At 42.3% G+C, this 25,869-nt stretch overlaps 1 protein-coding gene across 1 annotated transcript; it reads right to left on the bottom strand.

Annotated features, from left to right (window-relative positions):
* Window positions 1-445: 445 nt before the first annotated feature.
* sh3pxd2ab (SH3 and PX domains 2Ab) lies at window positions 446-25,540 on the bottom strand. The gene is made up of 13 exons (XM_036593536.1): window positions 25,317-25,540; window positions 21,095-21,175; window positions 20,939-21,014; window positions 19,730-19,806; window positions 19,000-19,094; window positions 18,828-18,850; window positions 13,237-13,377; window positions 10,413-10,517; window positions 8,301-8,415; window positions 5,479-6,080; window positions 5,329-5,378; window positions 4,828-4,947; window positions 446-2,353 (listed from the first exon to the last, which is right to left on the bottom strand). Exons 1-13 carry the CDS (start codon window positions 25,386-25,388, stop codon window positions 791-793), a joined length of 3,120 nt encoding a protein of 1,039 aa, XP_036449429.1. The 5' UTR covers window positions 25,389-25,540; the 3' UTR covers window positions 446-790.
* Between the last annotated feature and the right edge of the window lie 329 nt (window positions 25,541-25,869).

Below are 25,869 nucleotides of genomic sequence, written 5' to 3' on the forward strand. Positions count from 1 at the left end.
CTATGAAGTGTAAGTCATTTTTATAAATATTATAGCCATGTTTATAATGCCTTATGAATGCTTTATAACATGTTACAAATCTTTTTATAGATGCTCGTAGGCATGGAATTCATAGAAAGTGCTATCATTATTTCTCATAAAGATTACTGTATTTATTATACAGCTTAAATATACTAAACATGCATTATTCACCAAATTCAAGAGTATAAGTTTGTGTTCTGTAGGGTTCCAACCAATGATCATTTATACTGACAATAAATTGATCGACAATTATTAATCAACCTAATCTGACTGTTACATAGCATTATAAAGTACTATTTAAATGAACCATATCGCCCCCTACCTCTCTGTAGTGTATTACAGTCTGTCGAATGACTGTGTGGATCATATGAACATTATAGAGCACTTTTTAAATGAAACAATAGAAGCCATATCGCCCCCTACACTTCCTGTAGTGTATTACAGTCTGTCAGAATGACAGCATGATACCACAGGTCACTGAACCGCACCAAGATAAGCAGTTAGCAAACATTTGCTAGCTAAGGTTAGCTATGACCTAACATGACCATATACTATTATAACATTTGAAGTTGTTACTTGCATATTTAAAATGATGTCACATAGAAATTAATCCAATTTGGGACAAAGATATTTAATGGCTCAGCCCCTTTCATTGCACATGGCCGCCTGCACAATACATCCTGCCGCATTTCTCATTGTGATCTCTCACTAACTCGTCTGGTGTTTCTCAGTTTGAGACAGAGGGCTGTACTTTGTTTTTCTCCACCATCTATTTCCTCTTTTCCAGGAAGTTGGAGGGCACCCAGCCCCGGCGTGTGTTTGTGGAGTCAATGGTGCGGCAGTACCACCACCCATTGGTGTTCTTCTCCAGAACCTCCAGCCTCGTTCCTGCTGGGAACCCCATGGACTCTGCATCGCCATGGTAATTGGCCACGGAGACGTACTCCTCACGCAGGTTGTTGTGGATGATTTGTGGTTTGGGCTTCACCATGGACACAGGGATTGACCGTCCAGAGCTGGTTAGATCACGGCGGGTCTCATTCTTCCAGCGAGGGCCAGTATTCTCATTAGCAACACCATTTTTGTCCTTGGTAACACTGGCGTAGTCATTAGTAACACTAGCGTTATCCTTAATAATGGCAGTGCAGTCTTTAGTAACGCCAGCATTACTGTTTTCATCCTGGGGCCTCACTGTAACCCTGCTGGCCCCGCTGACCCCACTGACCCCTCTGTTGTTTGATCCGGTCACTTTCTGCCCACCCTCCTCGTTCTTCACACTGTTTGAGGTCTCTGAAACATAAGTATGTGTGATGGGCTTGAGGAAATAAGTGGGCACCCAGCCCTCTTGCGCCCCCCAGCGGACAAACCACCAGCCGCTCTGCTGCTTCTCTAGCACCTCCACCAGCACCCCAGCTGGCAGGCTCAGCTCGCCCGGTGCCCCCTGCTGGAACTCTGCAGTAGTACGATACAGCTGGAGGGCTGCAACCTCAGCCTGGTTGCTGACAGATGGACGGGGGGGCGTGACCTCTGTCTTTGCACTGACAGACATCCGAGGAGGCATGACCTCACCCTCTGTGCTGATGGACATCCAGGGAGGCGTGACCTCAGCTTCTGCACTGACTGACAGCTTGAAGGTCAAAGAGTCATCCAGTGAGGAGGCGGAGTCGGTCTCGGACCCTGCTGAGGTTTGCGAGGTTCTCCATTGATTGTGGTTCTGCTGGTTTGTAGGTTTCAGGCTTTGTCTGAGGGAGCTGAAGTCCGGGTTTGAGGGTTTGGGCCGCACGCTTGGCTTGGGTTTGGACCCTTCCTCCGGTTCTTGAGATATGGACAAGGCATTGAACTCGATTGTAGGGGCGTCATATTCAGGAGGATCCCAGATTGGCCTCTGGCGCCCCCTGCTGGATGAGTGTGAATGTGAGTGTCTCGTTTCCAGGCTCTCTGTGATTCCAGCTGTGACTCCATCGTACACACACTGCTCTTCTCCAGTCTGCTCCTGCATGTCCTCTCCCAGCCAGTAGGGGGCACTGCGTGGAGCTTTAACATCTGAGGGGAGGAACTCGAGCTGAGGTTCCAAACTCACTGCCGGAACGTCGTACTCGGGTTCTTCATACACTCGGCTCTTATCAAGGGTTGTGACCTCTGACTCCATGCAGGGCAGTGAGGTCTGCTTTTTGATTGGTGGGGCCGGGGGTGGGACTTTGGGTCGTGTGAGAGTGCTGGTCTTCCGGTTTAGGCTTGGCTTCTTACGCTTGTCGATGTATGAGCATGGAGCCCAGCCTTCTTTATCCCCAATCTGCACATACCACCAACCTCCTGAGTTCTTCTTGATGACCTACACAAACATACACACATTCATTAACCATGGAATGCTCAATATCTTTGGCCAATTTATCAGAAACCCCTTCATCGTAATTCCACATTGCTGGTGTACAGTTTTACAGGGGAAAGTTTATTGACTTTTCTAAATTTAGCATAATTGAGTGTGTGAGATGTAAACAGAGTCACTCAGAGTGGTTTGGTGTGAAATGGTTCAGATTTCCGTACAGTGGTGGTGATAGGAACCAGGGGTCGCCATGACTGCAACACAAATATAGACATTTTATTTACTATCCAAAACCACCAGTGAACCTCCACATGTCTTCAGAGTTTTATATGGCATGTTGATGATGGGAAAAGAGTGGAAAATCTGAAATCTTTTTTTTCTTTGCCCTGCATGTATCTGCCCATCATAAATTAGTTTTTTTTAAAAATATGCTTTCGGCCAAAATATTCTCAAAACAAATGGAAACAAAACAATGTCTCAGACATCAGGCAGCGTATTCTTGATGGATGTACAGGTAGGTGGGATGTCTGCTAGACATTACAGCCTGTCGCATCTCTGATTGTGCTGTCAGGCAAGCTGCAAGCTCGTCAGCCAGGAGCCACCCCCCGCTGATGTTTTGCTCCATTAGTCCTGGTGGCAGAAACGTCACCCCCTGCAGCTGACCCTAGCTGCTTCCCATCACCACCGTTGTGAACAATTCTGACTCAGTAAGTTTCTGTAGAACAGAGTAACACCAAACCACTCTGAACGACTCTATTTACATCTTAACCAGTTAAATATGCAGGAATTTAGAAAAATCAGTGAACTTCTTCTCGAAGTGATAAAGTTATACACTCATAATGAAAATGTCATACCTAAACTACACACATGGCCATGACAGGGTCACTGCTTTGCTAGGAATGGAGCATAACCCAAATAATATATGGACATCAGTGTCCAGGTGTGTACAGGTGTGACGGTGTATTTGTACAGATGTGATAGTGTGAGAGTGCAAATGTGACAGTATACATATGATGGTACAGGTATGATGGTGAAATGGCACAGATGTGTAATTGTACACTGCAAGTATGAAGGTGTAGAAAAGATGGGACAGGTGTGGTAGAACAGATGTGATGATGTGATGATACGGGTGTGATAGTGTAATGGTACAGGTGTGATGATATGATGGTGGTTGCATAGGTGTGATGGTACAGGTGTCACAGTGTGATGTTGCAGGTCTATTAGTACAGGTGTAATAGTGTGCTGGTGTGAGAGTACAGGTATGACAGTACAGGTGTGACAGTGTGGTGGTGTAATGGTACATGTGTGATAGTGTGATGTTAAAGATGTGGTGGTGTGATGGTACAGGTGTGACAGTGTGGTGGTGTGATGGTACAGGTGTGATAGTGTGATGTTAAAGATGTGGTAGTGTGATGGTACAGGTGTGATATTGTGATGGTGTGATGGTACAGGTGTGATACTGTGATAGTGTTGTTGTACAGGTGTCACAATGTGATGTTGCAGGTATGATAGTACGGGTGTGACAGTGTGGTGGTGTGATGGTACAGGTATGATAGTACAGGTGTGACAGTGTGGTCTGGTGTGATGGTACAGGTGTGATAGTGTGATGGTGTGATGGTACAGGCATGATAGTACAGGTGTGACAGTGTGGTGTGATGGTACAGGTGTGATAGTACAGGTGTGATAGTGTGATGGTGTGATGGTACAGGTGTGACAGTGTGGTGGTGTGATGGTACAGGTGTGATAGTGTGATGTTAAAGATGTGGTAGTGTGATGGTACAGGTGTGATATTGTGATGAGGTGATGGTACAGGTGTGATACTGTGATGGTGTTGTTGTACAGGTGTCACAATGTGATGTTGCAGGTATGATAGTACGGGATAGTGTGATGGTGTGATGGTACAGGCATGATAGTACAGGTGTGACAGTGTGGTGTGATGGTACAGGTGTGATAGTACAGGTGTGATAGTGTGATGGTGTGATGGTACAGGTATGATGGTACAGGTGTGACAGTGTGGTGGTGTGATGGTACAGGTGTGATAGTGTGATGTTAAAGATGTGGTAGTGTGATGGTACAGGTGTGATATTGTGATGGTGTGATGGTACAGGTGTGATACTGTGATGGTGTTGTTGTACAGGTGTCACAATGTGATGTTGCAGGTATGATAGTACGGGATAGTGTGATGGTGTGATGGTACAGGTATGATGGTACAGGCGTGACAGTGTGGTGGTGTGATGGTACAGTTGTGATAGTGTGATGGTAAAGATGTGGTGGTGTGATGGTACATATGTGATAGTGTGATGGTGTGATTGTACAGGTGTGATACTGTGATGGTGTGATGGTACAGGTGTGATAGTGTGATGGTTAAGGTATGATGGCACAGGTGTGATGGTACAGGTGAGATACTGTGCTGGTGTGATGGTACACATGTGAGTGTGATGGTACAAGTATGATGCACAAGTGTGATGGTACAGGTGTTCTACCTCTGCTCTCTCTCCTCCACTGAAGCTGATGCCGTCACCCAGACAGGAGTGGAACTCAGCGATGGTGTAATACTCTGCATCAACACTAGGGGGATCTGGAGGCTGCGGCAGCTGAAAGCCCTAAAGAAACACAGACCCACTTCAACACAACCACTAAAAATCGAACTCGGGTATTAACCAAAGACCCAATCAGAACCTTTCACTCAGACAGGTGAAATTCTGAACAGAGCTGAACTGAACTGGACTTAATTGAACTGAAAGGAATGGACCTGAATTGACCTGAATTAACCTGAAATGAATTCAATTAAACTGGACCAAACTGAACTTTAATTTCGCCTTTAATTTTAATGTCTGCATATTTCAACACATTCAAAAATCAAATACTACTGGATTAGCTCTACTGCTTTCAGCTACACTGCTGTAGAGGACTCGTCACATACGACAGTACTGAATAAATTGAACTAAACTGGATTAAAATGTGCTGAACTGATGTGAACTGACCAGACTGTTTTCTCGGCGGGGGGCAGGTTTCTCTCTGTAAGATGGAGATCCTGAAAGAGAAGATTAACATCATCATCATAATCATCATCATCATCATCATGAGAGAGAGTAAAGTGGATGGAGTGAGAGCTCAGGTGTGAGTGATCTCACCATTCTCCACGCTGTGGTATCTCTGAGGGGTGACGCGGGCGACGGCGGGGGTGTGTGTCCTCTGTACGGTGGAACACACACTCAACTCTGAAAAAGACACACACACGCTCACATCCGAGGCTGCCACACATGCTCCGGATGAGTCTGTCACCATCATTTCCGCACTGGTGGAATGTGTGTGTGTATCTGAGCTGGAGTCAGTGTGCGAGTGTGAGTGTGTGTGCGTGCCTGTGAGCTCCACTCCGGCTGTGATGTCATCAGCATGTGTGTAACTGTCTGTGTAACTGTCAGTGTGTGTGTTGTCTGCAGTAGTGTGTGTGCTACTCGCAGTGTCAGATTTTACGCTGAAGTGTGAGTCGCTGTCCGTGTCGCGCTCCGAGTGTGTGTACGTGTCGCTTGCGTTGCTGTGAGTGTGTGTGTCGCTGTTGGCTGGCTTCCTGTTCAGCAGGTTGCTGATCTCCATCAGGTTTCCAATGATCTCCACTTGGCCAATGGTGGACTCTCGGCTGGATTCCGTGGAGACGGTGTGGTCGGTGGGGGGGCAGTCGTCCTGCACCTTCCTCAGGTAGGAAGCAGGAGCCCAACCTTCCTTCCCCTCGTACCTGAGAGACGGAGGTAGGAAACACTTTATCCCTGTGGAGCTGGATTAGTTCTAGCAGAGGACGTTCAGTAACATAATCTATAATCTGAGAGTGATTTGACTGGCTTGTTCGTACAAATGGTTCTATATAGAATCATGAACATTCAAATGACCTTTGCATAATTAATGCATTCTCTGTATGGTGAAATGGCTTTTCAGATTGATGGAGAATATGTTGTATATGGTTCTACATAGCACCAAATGGGTTCTTCTATTGTTACAAGCATTTTCAAAAAGGTTCTATGTAGAACCACCTACAGCACATTTTCCATCAATCTGAAGAACAATTTCATGATGCAAAGGACGCTTTAACTAATGTAAAGGCATTTTTGAGTGTTCATGGTTCTATGTAGACCCTTTTTCATTACTGAAGAACACTTGAAGAACCATTTTTTAATGGTTGAGTGTACAGGATAAAGGATCTCTGTAATTTCCCCAAATTACCCAAAATAGCCCGGATCCAAACATCATTGCTTGGACGTTCACGTCAGAATCATGTGACAGGCGTCACTACTACGAACAATAACAACATGCTGTGCAGCTAAATAAATGGCAAATATGGAGCCCTAGGCCATCACACTGGGTTGCCATATTTGTGGTTTTCTCTGCAAATCTGGCTGTTTGAAAGTGCAGTATGGGTGGGAATTAAACAGTTATGGGGTTTGTTTTTGACTGTAGATGAAAATGAAAAAGAATCATCTTATGAATATTGGTTCTAATGTTTAACAGCTGGCAACCCAAAGACACACAGGCACGAACAGTAAGAGAAGCGGGAGAACAGTGTGGCTGGTTTGGTGGTGACGCTGACTGCTCTAAACCTTTCACACTCTGTTTCAGGCATTTACAGTTGGAGACATTTTCAATTTCAGCTTCTGGTGAGTTTTAATGAGGCCTACATTCAGCCATAATTAGGCCCACTTACAGCTCACACTCATGGGTCATTCACACACTCAGCAGTGCTGCTGAACAGAGACCTACAGATCTCCTTTAACCAGACAGACAAACGCTCAAATCAGTCACTCTGCTTAATCAAAATAGAATTCATAAAAGAGTAGGTACAGCATTCTGTCTTGTGATTAGCCAGTGGTTTAAAGCCCGCTGGGCCATCCGGGAAATCGGTCTGCAGGACAGAATGTTTAAGTAGTTTTTTTGCATGTTAACGATCATGAATGAAGGAACTTGTGTTTTTAAAAGTTTTATTAAATATTCTGCTATTTTTTATTCATTCTTATAAATGAGCGCAGTGACTTTAAATATGGCACTGTCATAGGATGCCACCTCTGCCACAAGTCAGTTTGTGAAATTTCTGCCCAGCTAGATCTGCCCCTGTCAACAGCAGCAACAACAGCTCAGCCACAAAGCAGTAGAACATGCACACTCACAGAACGTGTTCACCATGTAGTGCTCATAAATCACCCCTCCACTGTTGCATCATTTACTACAGAGTTCCAAACTGCCTCTGGAAGCAACATCAGCACAAGAACTGCACTTTAGGAGCTTCATGAAATGGGTTTCTAAGGCCAAGAAGCTGCACACAAGCCTAAGATCACTATGTGCAATGCCAAGCGTCAGCTGGAGTGGTGTAAAACAGGCCACCACTGGACTCTGGAGCAGAGAAAACATGTTCTCTGGAGTGATGAATCACGATTCTCTCTTCTGGCAGTCGGATGGATGAATCTGGGTTTGGTGGCTGCCAGAAGAACGTTACCTACCGGAATGCATAGTGCCAACAATAAAGTTTGGTGGATGAGGAATAATGGGCTGGGGCTCTTTTCAGGGTTTGGGGCCCTTAGTTCCAGTGAAGGGTGATGTTAATGCTATCTTATAGAAAGCCTCCCAGTAAAGTGGAGGCTGTTATAGTCGCAAAGGGGTGCAACTCCATATTAATGGCCATGGTTTTGTAATGGGACTTCCAACAAGCTCAAAATAGCCTGTTTGCTATCTGAAGTTTGCTTTTTTAGTTTTGCACTGGAGCTACGAGGCTAATGTAGCTAACAGGTAATGGAAATTTATATCTCATTGATTAGCATGGTGCTAACTGTGTGTCTCAGACTGTGTGGAGATGTTTAGTATCTCTCACAGACCTGATCATGTGGTTTCTGACACTGTATGCATCACTGTTATCTAGAGGAAAGCTTTTTGATGGATGTTGGATGAGAGATGGAGGAATGAGTGTGATTACCGTATGAACCACCAGCCCTCCAGGTTCTTCTGGACAACCTCTACTCTGACCCCACACTCAAAACCCAACTCATCTTGACCTGGACTGCTGTAGGCCTGGACTGTAACATAGTGACCTGCATTGCAAGAGAAATGATATAGTAATTAAAGAATTAGAGGATGTGGATCTGCAAGTGTTTGTGATAAAACTTTAATTGTTATTTCAGCTCATTTAATTTGAATGGACACCCAGTGACTATATCAGGCAGGTGCCTTGGAGTGTGTTCAGGTGAGTTTGGGTGTATTTGGGTGAGTTCAGGAGTGTTCTGGTGAGTTCAAGTAGACATCGGGTGTGTTTATGTGCTTTTGTGGGAATTCAGGTGAGTTTGGAGGAAATCAGAAGAGTTGGTTTGAGTTCAGGAGGGTTCTTTAAGGATGGTTGTTTAAGGGTTCTTTAGTAAAGGCAGTCGTTCTATGTAGAACCATGAACACTCAAAGAACCATGGTTCTCTGCATGGTGAAACGGTCCTTCAGATTGATGGACAGTGTGTTGTATATGGTTTTATATAGAACCTTCTTTTTTAAGAGTGTGGTTCAGGTGTGTTCATGGGAGTTTGAGGAAATGCAGTGTTTGGGTGAGTTCAGGAGTGTTCAGGTGTGTTTGATTGTGTTTTTAGGTGTGATCAGCATGATAATCAAAACTATTTACAGGACTTGCTTTTATTCTGACAGAGTGTCATCTGCCACTCTGAACATCCTGCAGGATTCTGTGCCTCACTGCGGTACATAACCTACATTGGCATGCAGCTATGCTAACGTTGCTGTAGTGACAGCATTACTGGTGAAAATGGATGACTATCAGAGAGCTTTAGCAGTGCAGATTGTTTATATAAGGTGAAAAACATTAAGACGAGGCTCTGAACTCTTTTTACTGTTTGTATATCACTGAGACTGCTGAAAATTTATAACATAACATTCAGCGTTTATGATTTCCAAAAGAATGTCCAGTTTATTCCACCGCCACAGTTAACTGCAAAAGCTGAGATAATTGAACTCTCAGCTGACCGCTGCAGTTTGCTGACATCGCTGCTGGGGGAGGCAGAATTTTCCATCGCCACTCCACTCAGGGAGACGGTACATACAGTGTGCCGTCCACCGCCATAATATTAACACAGCAGACGTCCAGCAGGAGAGAGAATGGCGTCATGACATCTGGCAGCCCACAGTTTATATTGCTGTGATGAGGATCTACAGAATGAGCTTTAATGTGAATGAGAAAATCATGTGGAAGATATAAGTAATATTTCAGAACTCGTGATCTGGTTTAGAGAGCAACACCAACCAAAAACTCACCACAAAAGTATTCCACACGGTCAGCAAAACTCTCTTTCCCTCTTTCTCCGCAAACTCATTTTATCTCTCTCTCTCTCTGTTCATTGTCTCTCTCTATCTCTCTCACTCTTTCTACCTAAGCACAATCCAGCTCTCTCTCTTTTTATGAGTTGAACACAGTTTTATAACTTTTCTGGCATGAAAGCTGGAAAAATCAGAAATTTCTGCCTGAAACACAAAAACAGTAAAACAGCTGCCAAACAGCCCAACACTCTAAGTGCCTGGAGTGTGTGTGTGTTTGTGTGTGTGTGTGTGTGTGTGTGTGTGTGTGTGTGTGTGTGTGTGTACCTTGCTGAGGCAGCACTAACTTCACTCCTTGAATACAGTTAATTATTCAGCTGGTTAGGCGGTAGATTATTTAGCTGGTAAGGCTGTTGATTATTTAGCTGGTTAGGCTGTTGATTATTCAGCTGGTTAGGTGGTTGATTATTCACCTGGTTAGGCAGTTGATTATTCAGCTGGTTAGGTGGTTGATTATTCAGCTGGTTGGGCAATTGATTTTTCAGCTGGTTAGGCAGTTGATAATTCAGCTGGTAAAGCAGATGATTATTTAGCTGGTAACACAATTGATTATTCAGCTATTTAACCGGTCGATTTTTCTACTAGTTAGATTATTCAGCTGGTTAGGCTGTTGGTTATTCTACTGGTTAGGTGGTTGTCTGTTGAGCAAGTTAGGTGACTCTTTAATGAGCCAGTTAGGTAGTTGATATGCAGTTTGTTACTGACATCTGGTGATCCTTACTATCTCCTTTTGGTGTTCTGTGATCATTTCGCTGTTCTGCTGGAGAGACGAGGTAAGTGGATGGAAACCAGCCTTGTTCCTCTGCCGTACTCACAAACCACCAACCTACAGCACAGAAAAAGTAAGAAACCCATATTAAATTAATCTTTCAGCAAGCAAAACATTTTGCTTCTCTGGTCCTCTTTGGCACTGAAGCTTCAAATCAAACATAGTAAACAAGTACTGGAAGCTCATTCTTCACCGGTTAGCATGGTGCTAACTCCTAACTCATCACACATTCTAATAGACTTGATTATATGGTTTCTTATGCTGTATGATACACTGGAACTAAAGCACAGTGCAGTGTGTTTACAGATAACAGTGTGTCAGAAACCATTACACACACAGTAAGGGCATAAGATGCCCTGCACAGAGCATGATGCTATAAAAGTGCTGATGTCACACTCATTACCCAGCATGCACCACACTGAAAATCAGCATCACACGATAAACACAGAAGGAGGTTTACACAAAGAGAGAGAGAGAGAGGTGAATAGTTGGAGGTTATAATGACTCTCAGATTCCTCTACTGATGACTTAACCATCTGCCTGACTATCCCACTCTCCTCTCCACTAGACAATAAAGATCTATTCTATTCTATTAGATTCTATTCTATTCTATTCTATAAGCCCATTTCCAAAAAAGTTGGGACGCTTTGCAAAATGTAAATAAAAACAAAATGCAATGATATGCAAATCATTTAAACCCTATATTTCATTGAAAATAGTACAAAGCCAACATATCAAATGCTGAAACTGAGAATAAATATATGTCCATTTTGAATTTGATGCCCACAGCATGTTCCAAAAAAGTTGGGACGGGGGCAACAAAAGGTGTGTAATGCTAAAAAACACCTGGTGGGTAATTGGCAACACGTCAGTAAAATGATATATAAAAAAGCATCCCTGAGAGTCTTTCTGAAGTAAAGATGGGGAGGGGTTCACCACTCTGTGAAAGACTGCATGATCAAATAGTGCAACAATTCAAGAATAACAGTGCTCAATGTAAAATAGCAAAGAACTTTTGCTTTTTATCATCTATGATACATAATACCACTAAAAGATTCAGAGAATCTGGAGAAATCTCTGTATGCAAGTGACAAGACCAAAAAACAGTATTTGCTGGCCATGATCTTTGAGCCCTCAGGCAGCACTGCATTCTGTAGTGGAAATCACTGCATGGGCTCAGGAACACTTCTGAAAACCACTGTCTGTGAAAACAGTTAGTCGCTGCATCCACAAATGCAAGTGAAAACTCTAAAAGGCAAAGAAGAAACCATATATAAACAGGATCCAGCACATCTGTGAAGGCACCATTAATGCTGAACGATATATACAGATTTTGGCAACATATGGTGCCATCCAGACGACATCATTTTCAGGGAAGGCCTTGATTATTTCAGCAAGGAAATGCCAAACCACATTCTGCATGTATTACAACAGCATGGCTCTGTAGTAAAAGAGTCTGGGTACTAAACTGGCCTTCCAGCAGTCCAGATATGTCACCCACTGAAAACATTTGGCACATTATGAAATGGTAAATACGACAAATACGAATTCAAAATGGGCATATATTTTTCAAAAAACAATACATTTTCTCAGTTTCAAAATTTGATATGTTGTCTTTGTAGAATTTTCCTTTAAAAATATTGTTTACATAATTTGCATATCATTGCATCCTATTCTTATTTACATTCTGCACAGCATCACAACTTTTTTGTAAATGGGGTTATACATCCCAGCATTTTTTACACATGTTTGATGACGTAACTGAGGAGGAATTTACAACTTTTTACAACTCTCTCCCTCTCTCTCTCATTTTTCCATGGCTGTGTCTCTGGCGTTTCTGTGTTTTGGACTCAGCAGTTGAAAAAACTCATAAATCTGCTAAAGCAAGATGAACAGAAAATCTCCTGCTTATGTAATCTGCTCTCCACAGAGGCCCAGAGAGCCCAAATCACTGCACACTTTCCTCTCACTGAGGGCTACTGAAGGTTAACAGAGGGTTACTGAGGGCCACTGAGGTTAATGCAGGGCCACTGAAGATCATTTGGGGCTACTGAGGGTTACTAAGGGTCACTAGATAATTCTGAGGGCCACTGAGAGTTACTGAGGGCCACTAGGTTTATGTAGGGCCACTGAGGATCATTGATGGCCAATGAACAGTATTGAGGGTCACTGAGTGTTATTGAGGGCCACTGATAGTTATTAACACCACTGATGGTGACTATAGGCTACGGCTTTTTGAGGACCACTAAGGGTTTTGAGGGCCACTGATGGTTACTGAGAGTCAGTAAGGGCCATTAAAGATTACTGAGGGCCACTAGAGGTTACTGAAAACCAGTGGGGGCCACTGAGGGTTATTGAGGGCCCCTCATGGCCACTGATAGATACTGAGAGACACTTGGATGATTGAGAGCAACTGGGGATTATTGAGGGCCCCTAAGGACCACTGAAGGTTATTGAGGGCCACTGAGGGATTCTGAAGTTGTAAATTACATTGTTGCTGTCTATAATAATGCCATGATGTAACAATGTAGTGACTTATTAAGTCAAGCCAATGCAAAAACTACAGTGTAGATGTTTGTGTTACATTCTTAGATATTAGAGCAGACAAACATACCTTTATTACCTGAGTGTTGAACAAGGCAGGTGTTTCTAATAAAGTGGCCAGTTAGTGGAAGTACAAGGTAGGTGTTTCTAATAAAGTGACCAGTAAGTGGAGGTACAAGATGGGTGTTTCTGGTGAGGTGTACGAGAGGGGGTGGGGGGTGCTGGTGCTCACCTGTGTCGTTTTTCTCGATCACCTCCACTCTCTCTCCGGCTCGGAGACTGATCTCGGTGTTCTCCTGACGCTGATAATCTGCTGCCACCACAAACACACAGACAAACTCCTCTCCGCTCATGGCCTCCCGGCTCTCTGCCCCTGAGGATGTTGGGAAAAAACAGGCTGTGAACCAGCTGCCCCCCCGCCCGCGACCCCCCGAACCGCGCTGGGCCATCTGCTGAAGCTAATACAGCCTCGGCCAATCGGCACACAGCATCAGGTCAATCCATTCCTTACAGATGTCTTGATCCCAAAGGTCCAATCACAGGCAGTCTTTTGGAGATACAGTCAGTATGAGCCAAAAGGTCCAATCACAGTGCCTTCAGGTAAGATCATTACAGCCAAAACAAACCGGTCAAGAGGAAAAAGTTTAGAGGACAGAGATCCAACTACAGCAACACAAAGACTTTAGATCCTTTAAGTCCAATCAGCAGACTCCTCAGAGAGATAAAAGGGCTTTCTGTGTCACATCCAGAAAGAGCACAGAGTATAAAAACACAGGGACCTCTTGCAAAGCTGCAAGAGCGACAGATAAAGGAATGAAAGTATGGAGCGAAGGAGCGCTGCAGGAAGAGAAAGAAAGCATGCCAGAGAGAGAAAGAGGTAAAGAAAAAGAGAGAGAGAGAGTCAAGCAGATGCAAGCAGAAACTTTCTTCTCTGGAAAATAAACGAAATGGTAAAAGTCAAGGGGGGTGGGCAGAGAGACAGAGAGAGAGAGAGAGCAGCTGCCAATCAAACCTGACTCCGCCCCTGTAACTAGACCTAAATAAAAACATATGTGCTCCATGAAAATGAAATGCACACACAGCACTCTCTCTCTCTCTCTCTCTCTCTCTCTCTTCCTCTCTTCCTCTCTCAATCATTTTCTTCTCTTGTCTCTCTTTGCTCTTTTCCGCATTCTCATATTCTTTCTCATTCTTTTCTCTCTTTTTTCTCTTCTCTCTCTCTCTACCCTGTCCTCCCCCTCTTTTTCCACTCGTTCTCTCACACCCACTTTTTTCTCTCTTTCTCCATCTTTTTCCACTATCTCTTTCTCCCTTTTTTCTCTCTGTCTTTCTCCCTCTTTTCTCTCTCTCTTTCTTTCCCCTCATCATACTGAACCCATTTCCTCTCTGCCACGTCAGCACCCCCAAACAGACCGACTGCACACAGAGCTTCACTGTTCCCCTCTTAAACCCTTAAACTCAGGATCATTATTCAGTTAAAACAGTATCTGCTATAAAACTATTATGTAAACTTGGTTATCTGGAATTAAAAGTGCTAGTTTGGTCAAAAGGTCCCCCCCAGTAACCACCCCCTACCCCAACCGTAGTTGATCCAAAACGTGTTTGGTGTCTGAGGTTTGCTTCTTTAGTTTTAGCACTGGAGCTACAAGGCTAATGTAGCTAATAAGCAACGGAAGTTAATATCCACCAACACTACAAAGCTTATATCCTGTAGATATCAGTGAGTCATACAGTGTCAGAAATTACCTAATCAAGTCTATTAGAAATACTGAACACCTCCCCACCCCTGATAGCAAGAGGATAATGGACCACTGTTGGCCCACAGATGGCAAAGCTGGTGGTCCACTGGCGTTTTGCTCAGCGTTTTCCGTGCGGCAGTAGAGTATTAGACAAAATTCTACTTTTCATGGCTCGTTTTCCATTTACAGTACAATTTACTTATTTTTCCTTCTTTCCTTTCTTAAGTTATACTTTGTAAATTAGTTTAGTAAATAATTTTAATCCAGCTCAGTGTCAACAACAACATTTTCTATAAAATCATTTTATATTAGACGGGGTGATTAATTTTTTTTCTTTCAGTTGTTGGTAATATTTGTCTTAGTTTATTTTATAAATACAAGACTATGTGCATTTAAAATCTGTTTGTATGCAGGACAGTAATGGTGGACCAGCAGTGGCAAACAATCAGTGGGGTACCAAGCCAGTGGACCAAAATATGCTCGCTATTTGGGACACTCTGAAACATGCAGTTAGCACCATGCTAATTGTTGGGGTATATGACAAATCAGCGCTGCACTGATACAACAGGATTGTGTACCAATGATGATACTGATTTCAGAATTATTTAACTAAAGTATTGGAGAAAGCAGAACTTTTTCAGTGATCTTATGATGAAACATTTAAACACTGAATTAGTGAGCAGCTCTACATATTCATTATTAAACACTGGTTAATGATATGCTCCTATTGTTGGCATTGTTGGTATTGATAAACCTGTGAGCTGCTCTGGTGCTGTTAAATTCTATTTAAACTCTGAGAACTTCACCCTTAACTTGGGTTCATTTTGTCCTTTAATCAGTAGCACCAGCCATTCATTTACAGGGTTTAATAAAAACATCATTTTATAAGCAGGCTTCATTTTATCTGCTATGATAATGCTAACAGCTGTTACATTAGCGGCAAGCTAACACTGCATTCACTGGGTTTCAGATCACTTTTAGCAACTCTATCAGCTGGAAAACGGGAAAAATGGAAAGCTGAAGCAGCGTGTTGCTGGGTATCCGCGTTAGCTGGTCTGAGAGTTGAGGCTAGCTGCTCTGAGGTGATACCCAGTCACTTTAGCACACTTTTCACTGCAGCTAAATCACAATGAAGCATGGTGGCAAAACAGCCACATTTATTAGCAGTTTCAAATTAAACTTAACATAAAATAAGTAGAATTGAGCCGTGAGGTGGATGAAGCAGAAAACAATAAGTTTTTTTTTTTACAGACCTTTTCATTCTCTCTCTCTCTCTCTCTCTCTCTCTCTCTCTAATTATATATCTCTATCTATCTCTCTCTAGCTATCTATCTATCTCTCTGACAGCACTAACAGGGCACCTTCATACTTCCTTAAGCCTCTCGACTCCATTTCCCCCAAAAAACATTTGACATTACTAACACAACACTATTTTGCATTATTGATCATTTTTTGGTTCAGTCTGTTCTGCTTGGGTTTGTCGCGACTTAAAACAAATTGCTTCTGCCATTGACTGGATGCTTTATCCACACAGACATAGAGCCAACGCTCATGTTTACAAACATTCAGATTTAGTCTATAAGATTTCATTACTTGTGACACTGCAAAAAAATGGTATCTTGTCAAGTAAATTTATCTTCAAAATAGTCAATGAATTTAATATTTCTCCTGTTAGGATTGTTGTAAGCTTAATTTAATAGTATTTACTTTATTTCTAGACATTTTTTACTTGTTTAAGTAATTTTATTAAGTAAAATTATCTCACAATATTGGCAGATAATTTTGCTTGTTGTTAGAAATGTGCTTGAAACCAGCAAAATTATCTGCCAGTATAGTGAGATCATTTCACTAGATAAAATTACCTAAAATAAGGAAAAAATATCTAGAAATAAGATAAATAATCTTATAATAAGTCTACAACATTCTCAAAATGGGGAATATTAAATATATACGCTAAATTTAAGATCATTTCACTTGACAAGAGACCATTTTTGCAGTGTAGCTACATTAGCCTCATAGCTGCAGTGCTAAAACTAAAAGTGTCTTGGTTGATAGTATAAAAACCTGCTGGTTTTGCTTTCTAATGGGAATTGACCCCTAGTTCCCTGTAGAACACCTTTAGATCCCAATAGGAAACCATCAAATACATTTAGAATCAGCCACTGGTCTCCTGTTAAACCATTAGGATCGTTTACACTGTGATATCAACCCATTAAAAAGCCCAAACCATTACAAAACCATCAGGAACCAACAGAAACACTTAGTGGATTTCTTCGGCAGGGTTGTTTAGCGGATGGGGGTGGGTGGGGTGAACTATCTCTCTACAGAGTTGACCCTTCCTTCAGCTCCCTTCCCTCAGCACCTTCAGCTAATCAGAAACAGTCCACATATTTACTTTACTGTGAGTGTTGGGGGGATGTGTGGAGCAGGACTTGCTGAGTGTGGAGAACATGCAGAGATCTCCTGCAGCTTTACAGGGAGCCTCCTACAGCAGTAAAACGGAGGGGCGTTTGGGGGTGGTGGTGGTTTGTTGTGTGTAAATGTTTTCCAGGCTGATGTACAGAGGCTGCAGTGATATATACAGTGTGAAGTATAAAGTAGGTCAGTGGAACTTCAGAGTGCTCAAATCTTTCTCTTTGTTGATGAAAGTCCGTCCACTGTGGAGGAGAAAATCAGACTAAGATGTTTCTGTAATACAGTCCTGGATCATTTATTCTTGGCCTGTGATCCAGGTGACAAAATCAAAGCAAATCTTCTTTATTATTTTATTGCTCACCTGCTGTTATTATCAGCAGCTCACGCTGCAAGAACGATAACAGAATCTGTAAAGAGTCAGATGTTAAAAGAGCAGTTTATGTGGACAGTACAGCGCTGGTCAGCACTGAGAAAAGCGTAATTTGTTGTTGAATTCTCTCATTGAGAATGAGTTCCCATGAGCAGTGAACTGATGCAGCATTCACTTAGAAGTTGACCTGAATTCTGCAGACCTAAATACGGGTGGAGTGTTCACACGTTAAAGCAGACCACACTAAAGAAAAAACACTTGGACTCTATTCCACACAGTGACGTCCAGATGTTCTCCTGTCACTGTTCTAGATGGCCTGTCTGACAAACACAGCCTTCCACAACTCGCACATCCACAGTCCAGCTGTGTTTTACCAGGAAAATAAAGTAAAATGTCTAAATTGTAATGAAAAATTGGCTCACAGTCAAACATCACTGCAGTGCCAGAACATCTGCACACCTTTAGGAGTCGTCTGAGAGTCATTCAGCAGGTTTAATATAAATATCAGCTGTAATCGATTCTACACACTTAAAAAATGGTTCTTCAAGGGTTCTTTAGTAAAGAAATGGTTCTGTATAGAATCATGAACACTCAAAAAACACTTTGCATGATTAAAGGGTTGTTCAGACTGATTGAGAATGTGTTGTATATGGTTCTATATAGAACCTTTTTGAAAAGGATTCCATATAGCACCCAAAAGGGTTCTTCTATTGTATGCAAACTTGACATCATCACAATAGTAGAACCCTTTTTGGTGCTATATAAGACCATATATAACATATTATCTATCCGTCTGAAGAACATTTCACCATGCAGAGAACCATTTAATCATGCAAAGGGTTCTACATAGAACCATTTTCTCTACAAAAGAACCCTTGAAGAACCATATTTTTTAAGAGCATAGAACTTTGTAGAAGTGGGTAGGAGTGTTTTGCTCTAATGTTTCACTGTTTTTATTATGTAAAACGGTGAAATGACATCTTTACATAATTAATCAGTACATTATTAATTAGTTAATGATATGCTTACATTATTAAGTAATAATGTTACATTATTAACCATATTAATATTATTGTTCAAACTAAATACTATATATTATAGAGCTGGAAAAGACAGATTTGAACCCTTTTAGCCTCAAACTCTGTTTGTAGGCGCTACAGTAACCACCAGGTGCTGCTAATGTGCAGAACAGTTTAACTAGTAAATACTTTTAGATGCGGTTTAAAGAAGAGAGACTGAAAAAGAGAGCAGTGTGTGTGTGTGTGTGTGTGTGTGTGTGTGTGTGTGTGTGTTTCTTACCTGGTGCATGTTTAGTGGGGCTCCTGCAGAAACACAAACACACACAGTCATTACACCATCACACACTGCCATCTAGTGGTAAAACACAGACATCAGAAATATGCAGTGACATAATAATCATTATTATGTTATAATATTGTGATTATAATATTGTGTTGTCATTTGGTCTCACTGTGTCTGAGGCTCGAGCAGGTCTTCAGGTTTGGGCTCAAAGAACTTCAGCACCTCCTCACTCTGAGAGATATGAGGAGGCAACCTCAACAGAGCCTGAGAGAGAGAGAGAGAGAGATAGAGGGAGAGATGGAGAGAGATGGAGAGAGAGAGTTTGTAGAAACAGATGAGAGATGATTATTAGATTACATTAATATTTATTAAATGAAATTACTAAAATGCCTGTAAAATGTAAGATTTTACAGTGAAGTAAAGCAGTCAGAGCGCCCCCTGCTGTTAGTGTTAAATTGGAGGTGATGTAAGTCACAGGCTGTACAGCTCAGTGTGCCGAGTTGCCCCTCAATCAGATACATCTGTGTTAGTAATTAACTGACAGTAAAAGACAGAAATATAGACTTTATAAGTGTTTCCTCAAAACGGACTGTAATAAACTCTTTCACATGGATGACATCACCGTCACACACCCACAATGCAACATTCTGCTGTATTTCAGTCTTAGTTTTATTACTCGGTAAAATGTTCTGCTTTATTTATTATTTGTAGTTTGTAGCTGCTGTAGAATCACAAAGTGACAATTTCAGTGAAGTTCTTTTGGGAGGAACTTTGGGAGATTTTCAGTCAGTTATCAAAAATTCCTTTATCGAGAAATGAATGCAGACATAAAGAATCACAACCGGGAAAGGGTGCAGTTCTGCGCTTTCCCTCCCCTTAATGAGGTGAAGTGCTGTTACCTGGCAATAATTGTCCAGGTGTTTGAGTCTCCTCACAGCTACATCCCTGATCTGACTACGGCCAAAGAGGACTTTACCTAAAACACACACACACACACACACACACACACACACACACACACACACATACACACACACACACACAGCAATGAAATTAAAGCAATAAATGAATGGAGAAACATAACAAGTGTAGGTGCTTCCAGACAGGTGCACTGCATGCTCCAATTGATCATTTAGCATCCCTTCAGCTCTGTGTCAGGTATAAAAACACTGAGCAGGACCAGCTGACCTCGATTATGGATCAATAGGAAAAGATTCAAGGCCTTGTATAGACTGCCAGCTCAAATCTGATTTCTGCTTATCCAGATTGTATCCAGATTCAGTTGGCAAATCAGATCCAAACCACATTTGGAGCTGGTCAGATTTTTGCAGGTTTTTCTCAGTCTGGACGCTCTGGTCGCTCAAATTAGATTTTAAGTGTCTTTTGCGTCACTCACAACATGACAAACAACGACGATGTCAAATCCAGAGTGATGAAGTGCTGGGATTCAAGAAGAGCTCCAAAGATTCATGATTAGAGAGTTCAAGAGAGTTCTGAAGAGTTTGGAGGGGGAGATGATGCTCCTCCATCTCTCCTGCATCTGCGCTTGAAATCTGCATTGCCAGCGTAGCTACATAGTTACTGATGCCTATGTTGTTACCACTGCAACCCATGCAGATAGACTGGTGATACCTGGACACACAAATCTGATCTGATCACGCAAATAACAGAGCAAACAGTCGCCTTAAAAGATCTGTGTCTCGCGGGTGCTGTCTTAAACACTGCTTGCTGTTTCAGGGACAGCGCTCTGTTTTCACACAACAGACTGAGAGAAACGAAAGAAATCAGAGTGAGGGTTTACATGCACTGAAAAACCCCATTACTGACCTCATCTCTAGCCTCTTTATCAGATTTCTTAATCAGATTCATACACCTTAATCAGATCTAGGAAATCAGAGTGTTTGCACGACTACTTAATAATCAGATCACTGCAGAAATCCAATTATAATCGGATTGTTAAGTGCATGTAAACACAGTCGGTGACTAAAGTGAGCTCTGTGTTGAGGTCTGTGAGAAGGACATCAGTAAACAGATTGTGGTGAAACTGGAAAACAAACAAGGAGTGAAAACGGCCACTGAGTGTGTTTATACTGAATTACAGTGAGTACCTGGTAGAAACGGGATGATTCTGAGTTTGGGATCTCTCTGCCCCCCCTCCTCTGGAAACAAATCCAGCAGCTTCATCTGTAACACAGCAAACACTGCAGTTACACACACTACATATAACACTTACATACACACACACACATACACACAGTGTGTACCTGCAGGTTGAAGAAGTGGCTGTATCTCCTGTAGAGCAGCTGAGAGCTGGAGTCAGAGTATGAGACTGAGATAATGAACACCTGCACAGGTACACAACAACAGTGCTGCATGAGGAAACAATGACTGTATGTACACAGAGAGGTAACAACAAACTCAATTCCAAAAAAGTTTAAACGGATGCTGTTAGAAAGACATTCAGAAAACATCTTAAACAGGCGATGTAATCATGCTTGGATATAAAAGAAGCATCCTGGAAAGGTAGAGTCCTGTATGAGCCAGGACAGGTTGAGGCTCAACACTTTGCCCAAAATGTATCAGTAAAAAATCCAGCAAGCGACGTTCCTCAGCAAGCGATTGTGAGGAATTTAGGTATTTTACTCTTTACAGTGCATAACATTGTCAAAACATTCTGAGAAAACAGAGAAATCTCTGTGCCTCAAGGAAAAGGCGAAAACCAGAGCTGAATGCCTGACCTTTGACCCTACAGATGACACTGCAATAAAAATTGGCATGTTTCTGTGATGAGATCACCAGATGGACTCAGGAACACTTTAATAAACTGGAACAATATACTCCGTCTGTCGCTGCATCCACAAATGCACGTTAAGTCTGTACTCTGCGCAGCAGAAATGCCGCCGACTTCTCTGGGCTCGAGCTCATCTGAAATGGACTGATGCTCAGTGGAACGAGTGTTATGGTCTGACGAGTTAACCTTTCAGATTGTTTATGGAAATAATGGACGTCCTGTTCTCTGGGCCAAAGAGGAAAGGGCCCTTCCAGATTGTCACCAGCATAAAGTTCTAAATCCAGCATTTGTCATGCTATTAGTGGGGAACCTGCATCTGTGAAAGCACCATTAACACTGAACACATTTTTGAGCAACATATGCTGCCTTTTAAATGCTGTCTTTTTCAAGAAGCATTCTGCATGTGTTACAGTATCACGGCTGCATAATCAGAGTGTGGGTGCTAGACTGACCTGCCTGCAGTCCAGAACTGTCTCCAATTAAAACTGTCTGATTAAGCTCAGAATATGACAGCAAAAGGGCCCAGTTTCACAGCTAAAGTTCGTACAACTAAAAATGACAAAAAAAAATCCACTTTCAAAACTGATTTATGAGTTTGTGTCTTCAGTCCCCAAATAATTATTAAGTTCTATTAAAGGAAAGCTGATATAAAACAGTGGTAAACATGCTCCTGTAACAACTTTTTCACAAGATGTTGCAGGCACCTAATATAGAATAAGCATATAATTAAAAAATACAATAAATTCATGAGGTAAAATATCATATATTGTTCCATTGTACTGTTTTCAATGTAATACAGGTCAAACAGAATACACTAATCGCTGCTTTCTCATTTTAATAGTCATTTACAAGCTCTTCTAAAATTGTTGCAACTGGGTTTGTAGATACAGGAGACAGACAATGATTACAAGACAGGACTACAGACAAAACACAGGCGATAGAGATGACAAAGGAGCAGGACCAAGGTGAACATGCACAGTTTTAAAAGGGGTGGCTGGAGTGGCCAGTTCCTTCCATGTTGTTGGCTTCCACGTTGCTGTGAGGCAGGTGTTTGCACCTTTTAGGTGGTGAGTTGTTTTGCTATTGGCTGAGAAACTGCCCACCACAACAAATACCCCCCAACCCCTGCCCCCCTGATCGCACATACACACTTTAAGTACATCTTTTCTGTCCGACTTTGCTTTTAAGGGGAGAATGAATTGGCTATCAATGATCAGTGGAATATCTGTCTAACCTCTGTCTTCTCTTCACCCCAAACCCACCCTGCTCACACTTTCGCACTGCCAGTCTGCCAAAACTCTGCCACCCCTTTGCCACCCTTGGTAAATTTTTCTAGCTCTGCTACTGAAGGTGAAGAGGTGATAAGACCAATGTTGAGATGGGTTAGGAACACTGTTAAGACCAAACAAGCACAAAAACAAGCTCCACTGAATCTACTGCGGGCGAGTTAAATCTGAACTGAATGTGCGATTATGTTAGATAAGGTAACCTGATAAGTAGAGATAGGGGTGAAGGGGGCTTAAGGTCAAATTCCACATTTTCCTCAGAGTGACCAAACCCCAAAAACACTGCAGAACAACTGGGCTGAAGAGCAGAGCAATGAAGTGCAGAAGCTTGTCTGGCTCTCAGCTTCACTCCGGGCGAGATCACTGTAGCACTGTTTCTCAGAACACATTGCGCAACAGAACAGATTACATCTGCTGGAACCGACAGCAGGACTGTCCAGAGAGTGCAAACTCCACAGATCAGTTCCATCAATTCAGATGTTTGTGCTGAGAGAGCCATGCATTCTGTTTGGGGTGTAGACCTACATTTCAGTAATAACATTACCTCACGTCCTTAGAACTGTTTTTTCTTACAGTGCATGTGTCTCTCTCTCCCTGCGGGACACTTTATACTCCAGTGTGTTACACTCAGTGGCCCCACAAAAAGTTTTCATAGGGGTGGCCAGATGGGGCCACTGAAAATCTTGAGGTGGCACCAAAACCAAAAGCCACATCTGAATTTCAGGAATTCTATGATGCTGTTGTAGTTTATAGATGAGTTGAAAACTATCAATATTAGAGTTAAGGGGCTGCAGACTGATATACTTTGGTTTCTTATTTTAATAGGATGTTATTAAACATTGGGGCTGTCAAAACTGATTATTACTTCTAAAAACACACAGGTTCAAAAAATTTAATTACTGTTTTTGCACATTATGTCCATAAGAGAGCAAACTAATACAACCAAAGGGTCGCATGAGATTCAGTTTGCCCTCAGATTCATGAATCAGGCCCCCAAGAGCTGCATTCACTGAGCAGAAATCAGCACCAACAACACTGCAAGTAAAAAAGTGAACTGTAAATCTGCGCTTTGCCGCTGATTGGATCATTAAATTGAGGTGTAAAACTTTTTCAGCCATTTCACTTCCCACTGTTTCAGTGCTGAGTGTGTGAGTGTGACCGTGATATATCAGGGGAACATGAGGAGGAGCTGAATCAGGGGCATATTTTCAAGATCTGCCTTCAGATTGCTAGTGCTGGAATCCTAGGCTAACTGCAGCTTACACAGCTTGCATGGTTAGATCGCTTGGAGTGCTGATCTCTGGGGCTGTTTAGATTGCTCGGGGCATTTTAGATCGCTCAGAGTGCAGATCTCTCAACACGGTTGTTGTTGAATTATTGGCTCAGTTCAGCTGGACCTACATTTCATTTTAAATCATGAAAGTGACGCTGTGTCACTCATGCAGTTCACTCAGTTCAGCGGCTCAGGTCCGTATGTCTCACTGAGGTGGTGACTGGGGATCCAGCGATCAGGGTGGCTGCGGCTCCCCTGCCCCCCCTTTGACAATACCATTGGTTACACTCAGTTTCCCTCTCCAGGCTCCACCCACAACTGTGTTCTGAGCACAAAAAGACCTGCACTTGTGTGTTTTTTGTTTTTCTCATGCCTCATGCCATAGAGTCACATTTATTATCGCTTAATCTGCACAATCACTCTGCATTTTGATTATAGTCAGTGATATTTATTCTGTATGTGTGTGAAAGGTCAGGTTGTTAGGATACATCAGGTGGAGTTTTCATGTTGTTTTTAGGAATAAACATCTGATTTATTAAATGCGCTTCTCTATCACTTATTGTTGCTCTTCTGTTTTTGCTATATTGTTGGCATGTTTTGCAGTGCAATCAGGAAAATGTTGACAAAATATCAGCTGTAGTAAAGGAACTAGAACTGTAGGCCATTATAAATTAGCAAACTAGCAATGCTAAAACAGCTGAGGCTAATAAGCTTTCTGATTAGCCTATCAATCATATATTTATTTCCACCCAAAAACTCCACCCGATATATCCTTACAGTTAGATATATCATAAATGGCTTGTAGTTTTCAAAGTACATTATCAATTTCTAGATGAACAGTAGACATTCCCTGAAGGTGTTATTAATTTTTGCTAGAGCCCTAAACAACATGCAAAAAACAATAATAATATAAACACAAGCATGCATATGTAATTATCTACCAGCAGTTTATTATTCAGATTTTTCTAAAGGTAATGTGGATTCTGTGCTCTGGAGAAAGAAGCAGACACTGAGCTCCAGATTTGGGCATCAGATGTCATGTCGTGGTTTGGTGGAGTGCTCATGCAGCCTGGTCCAGCGCGGGTTACAGACTGAAGCGTGCAGTTCAGGCAGTTCTGGAGAGAATGTTTACTCACATAATGTTTGAAGGGGTTCCTGATCTTCTTAACGTCCACCACGCTGACCGCGGTGATGGTCCGAAGCTGCATGCTGGGTCCGTTGAGTGAAAGGAAAAGTTCAGGAAAAGTCTGGAGCTCAAAGACAAGAAGAAGAGACTGTGTGTGTGTGTGTGTGGGTGTGCGTGTGTGCAGTGAGGCGCCGCTGCAGTCTGGACAATCTCCAGCTAACACAGCTGGACTCAGCCAGATGGAGTGTGGTCACCAGAGGAGTGCAGCTCAACAACAGAGATCAGGAATCAAGTCAGCGACTCAGACTCTACATTACAACTCAGCCTCAGAAAAAAACACAAACAAAACTGGGCTATAGTGTTGGGCTATGATGTAATAATACAGTGCTGGGCTATAGTGCAAGTATATAGTGTTGGGCTACACTGTAAATATATAGTGTTGGGCTATGATGTAATTATACAATGTTGGGCTATAGTGTAAGTATGTAGTGTTGGTCTACACTGTAAATATATAATGTTGGGTTATAGTGTTGGGCTATGTTGTAAGTGTATCACGTTGGGTT

The sequence above is a fragment of the Colossoma macropomum genome, unplaced genomic scaffold (assembly GCF_904425465.1).
Source record: "Colossoma macropomum unplaced genomic scaffold, Colossoma_macropomum, whole genome shotgun sequence".
Lineage (NCBI taxonomy): Eukaryota > Metazoa > Chordata > Actinopteri > Characiformes > Serrasalmidae > Colossoma > Colossoma macropomum.

Coding starts and splice junctions, on each gene's coding strand:
- sh3pxd2ab (XM_036593536.1), bottom strand. CDS start 25,388: ATGCAGCTTCGGACCATCACCGCGGTCAGCGTGGTGGACGTTAAGAAG. Junction 18,851..18,999: donor CTGCTCGAGCCTCAGACACA/GTGAGACCAAAT, acceptor GTGTTTCTGCAG/GAGCCCCACTAAACATGCAC. Junction 4,948..5,328: donor CCCGCCGAGAAAACAGTCTG/GTCAGTTCACAT, acceptor GTGTTTCTTTAG/GGCTTTCAGCTGCCGCAGCC.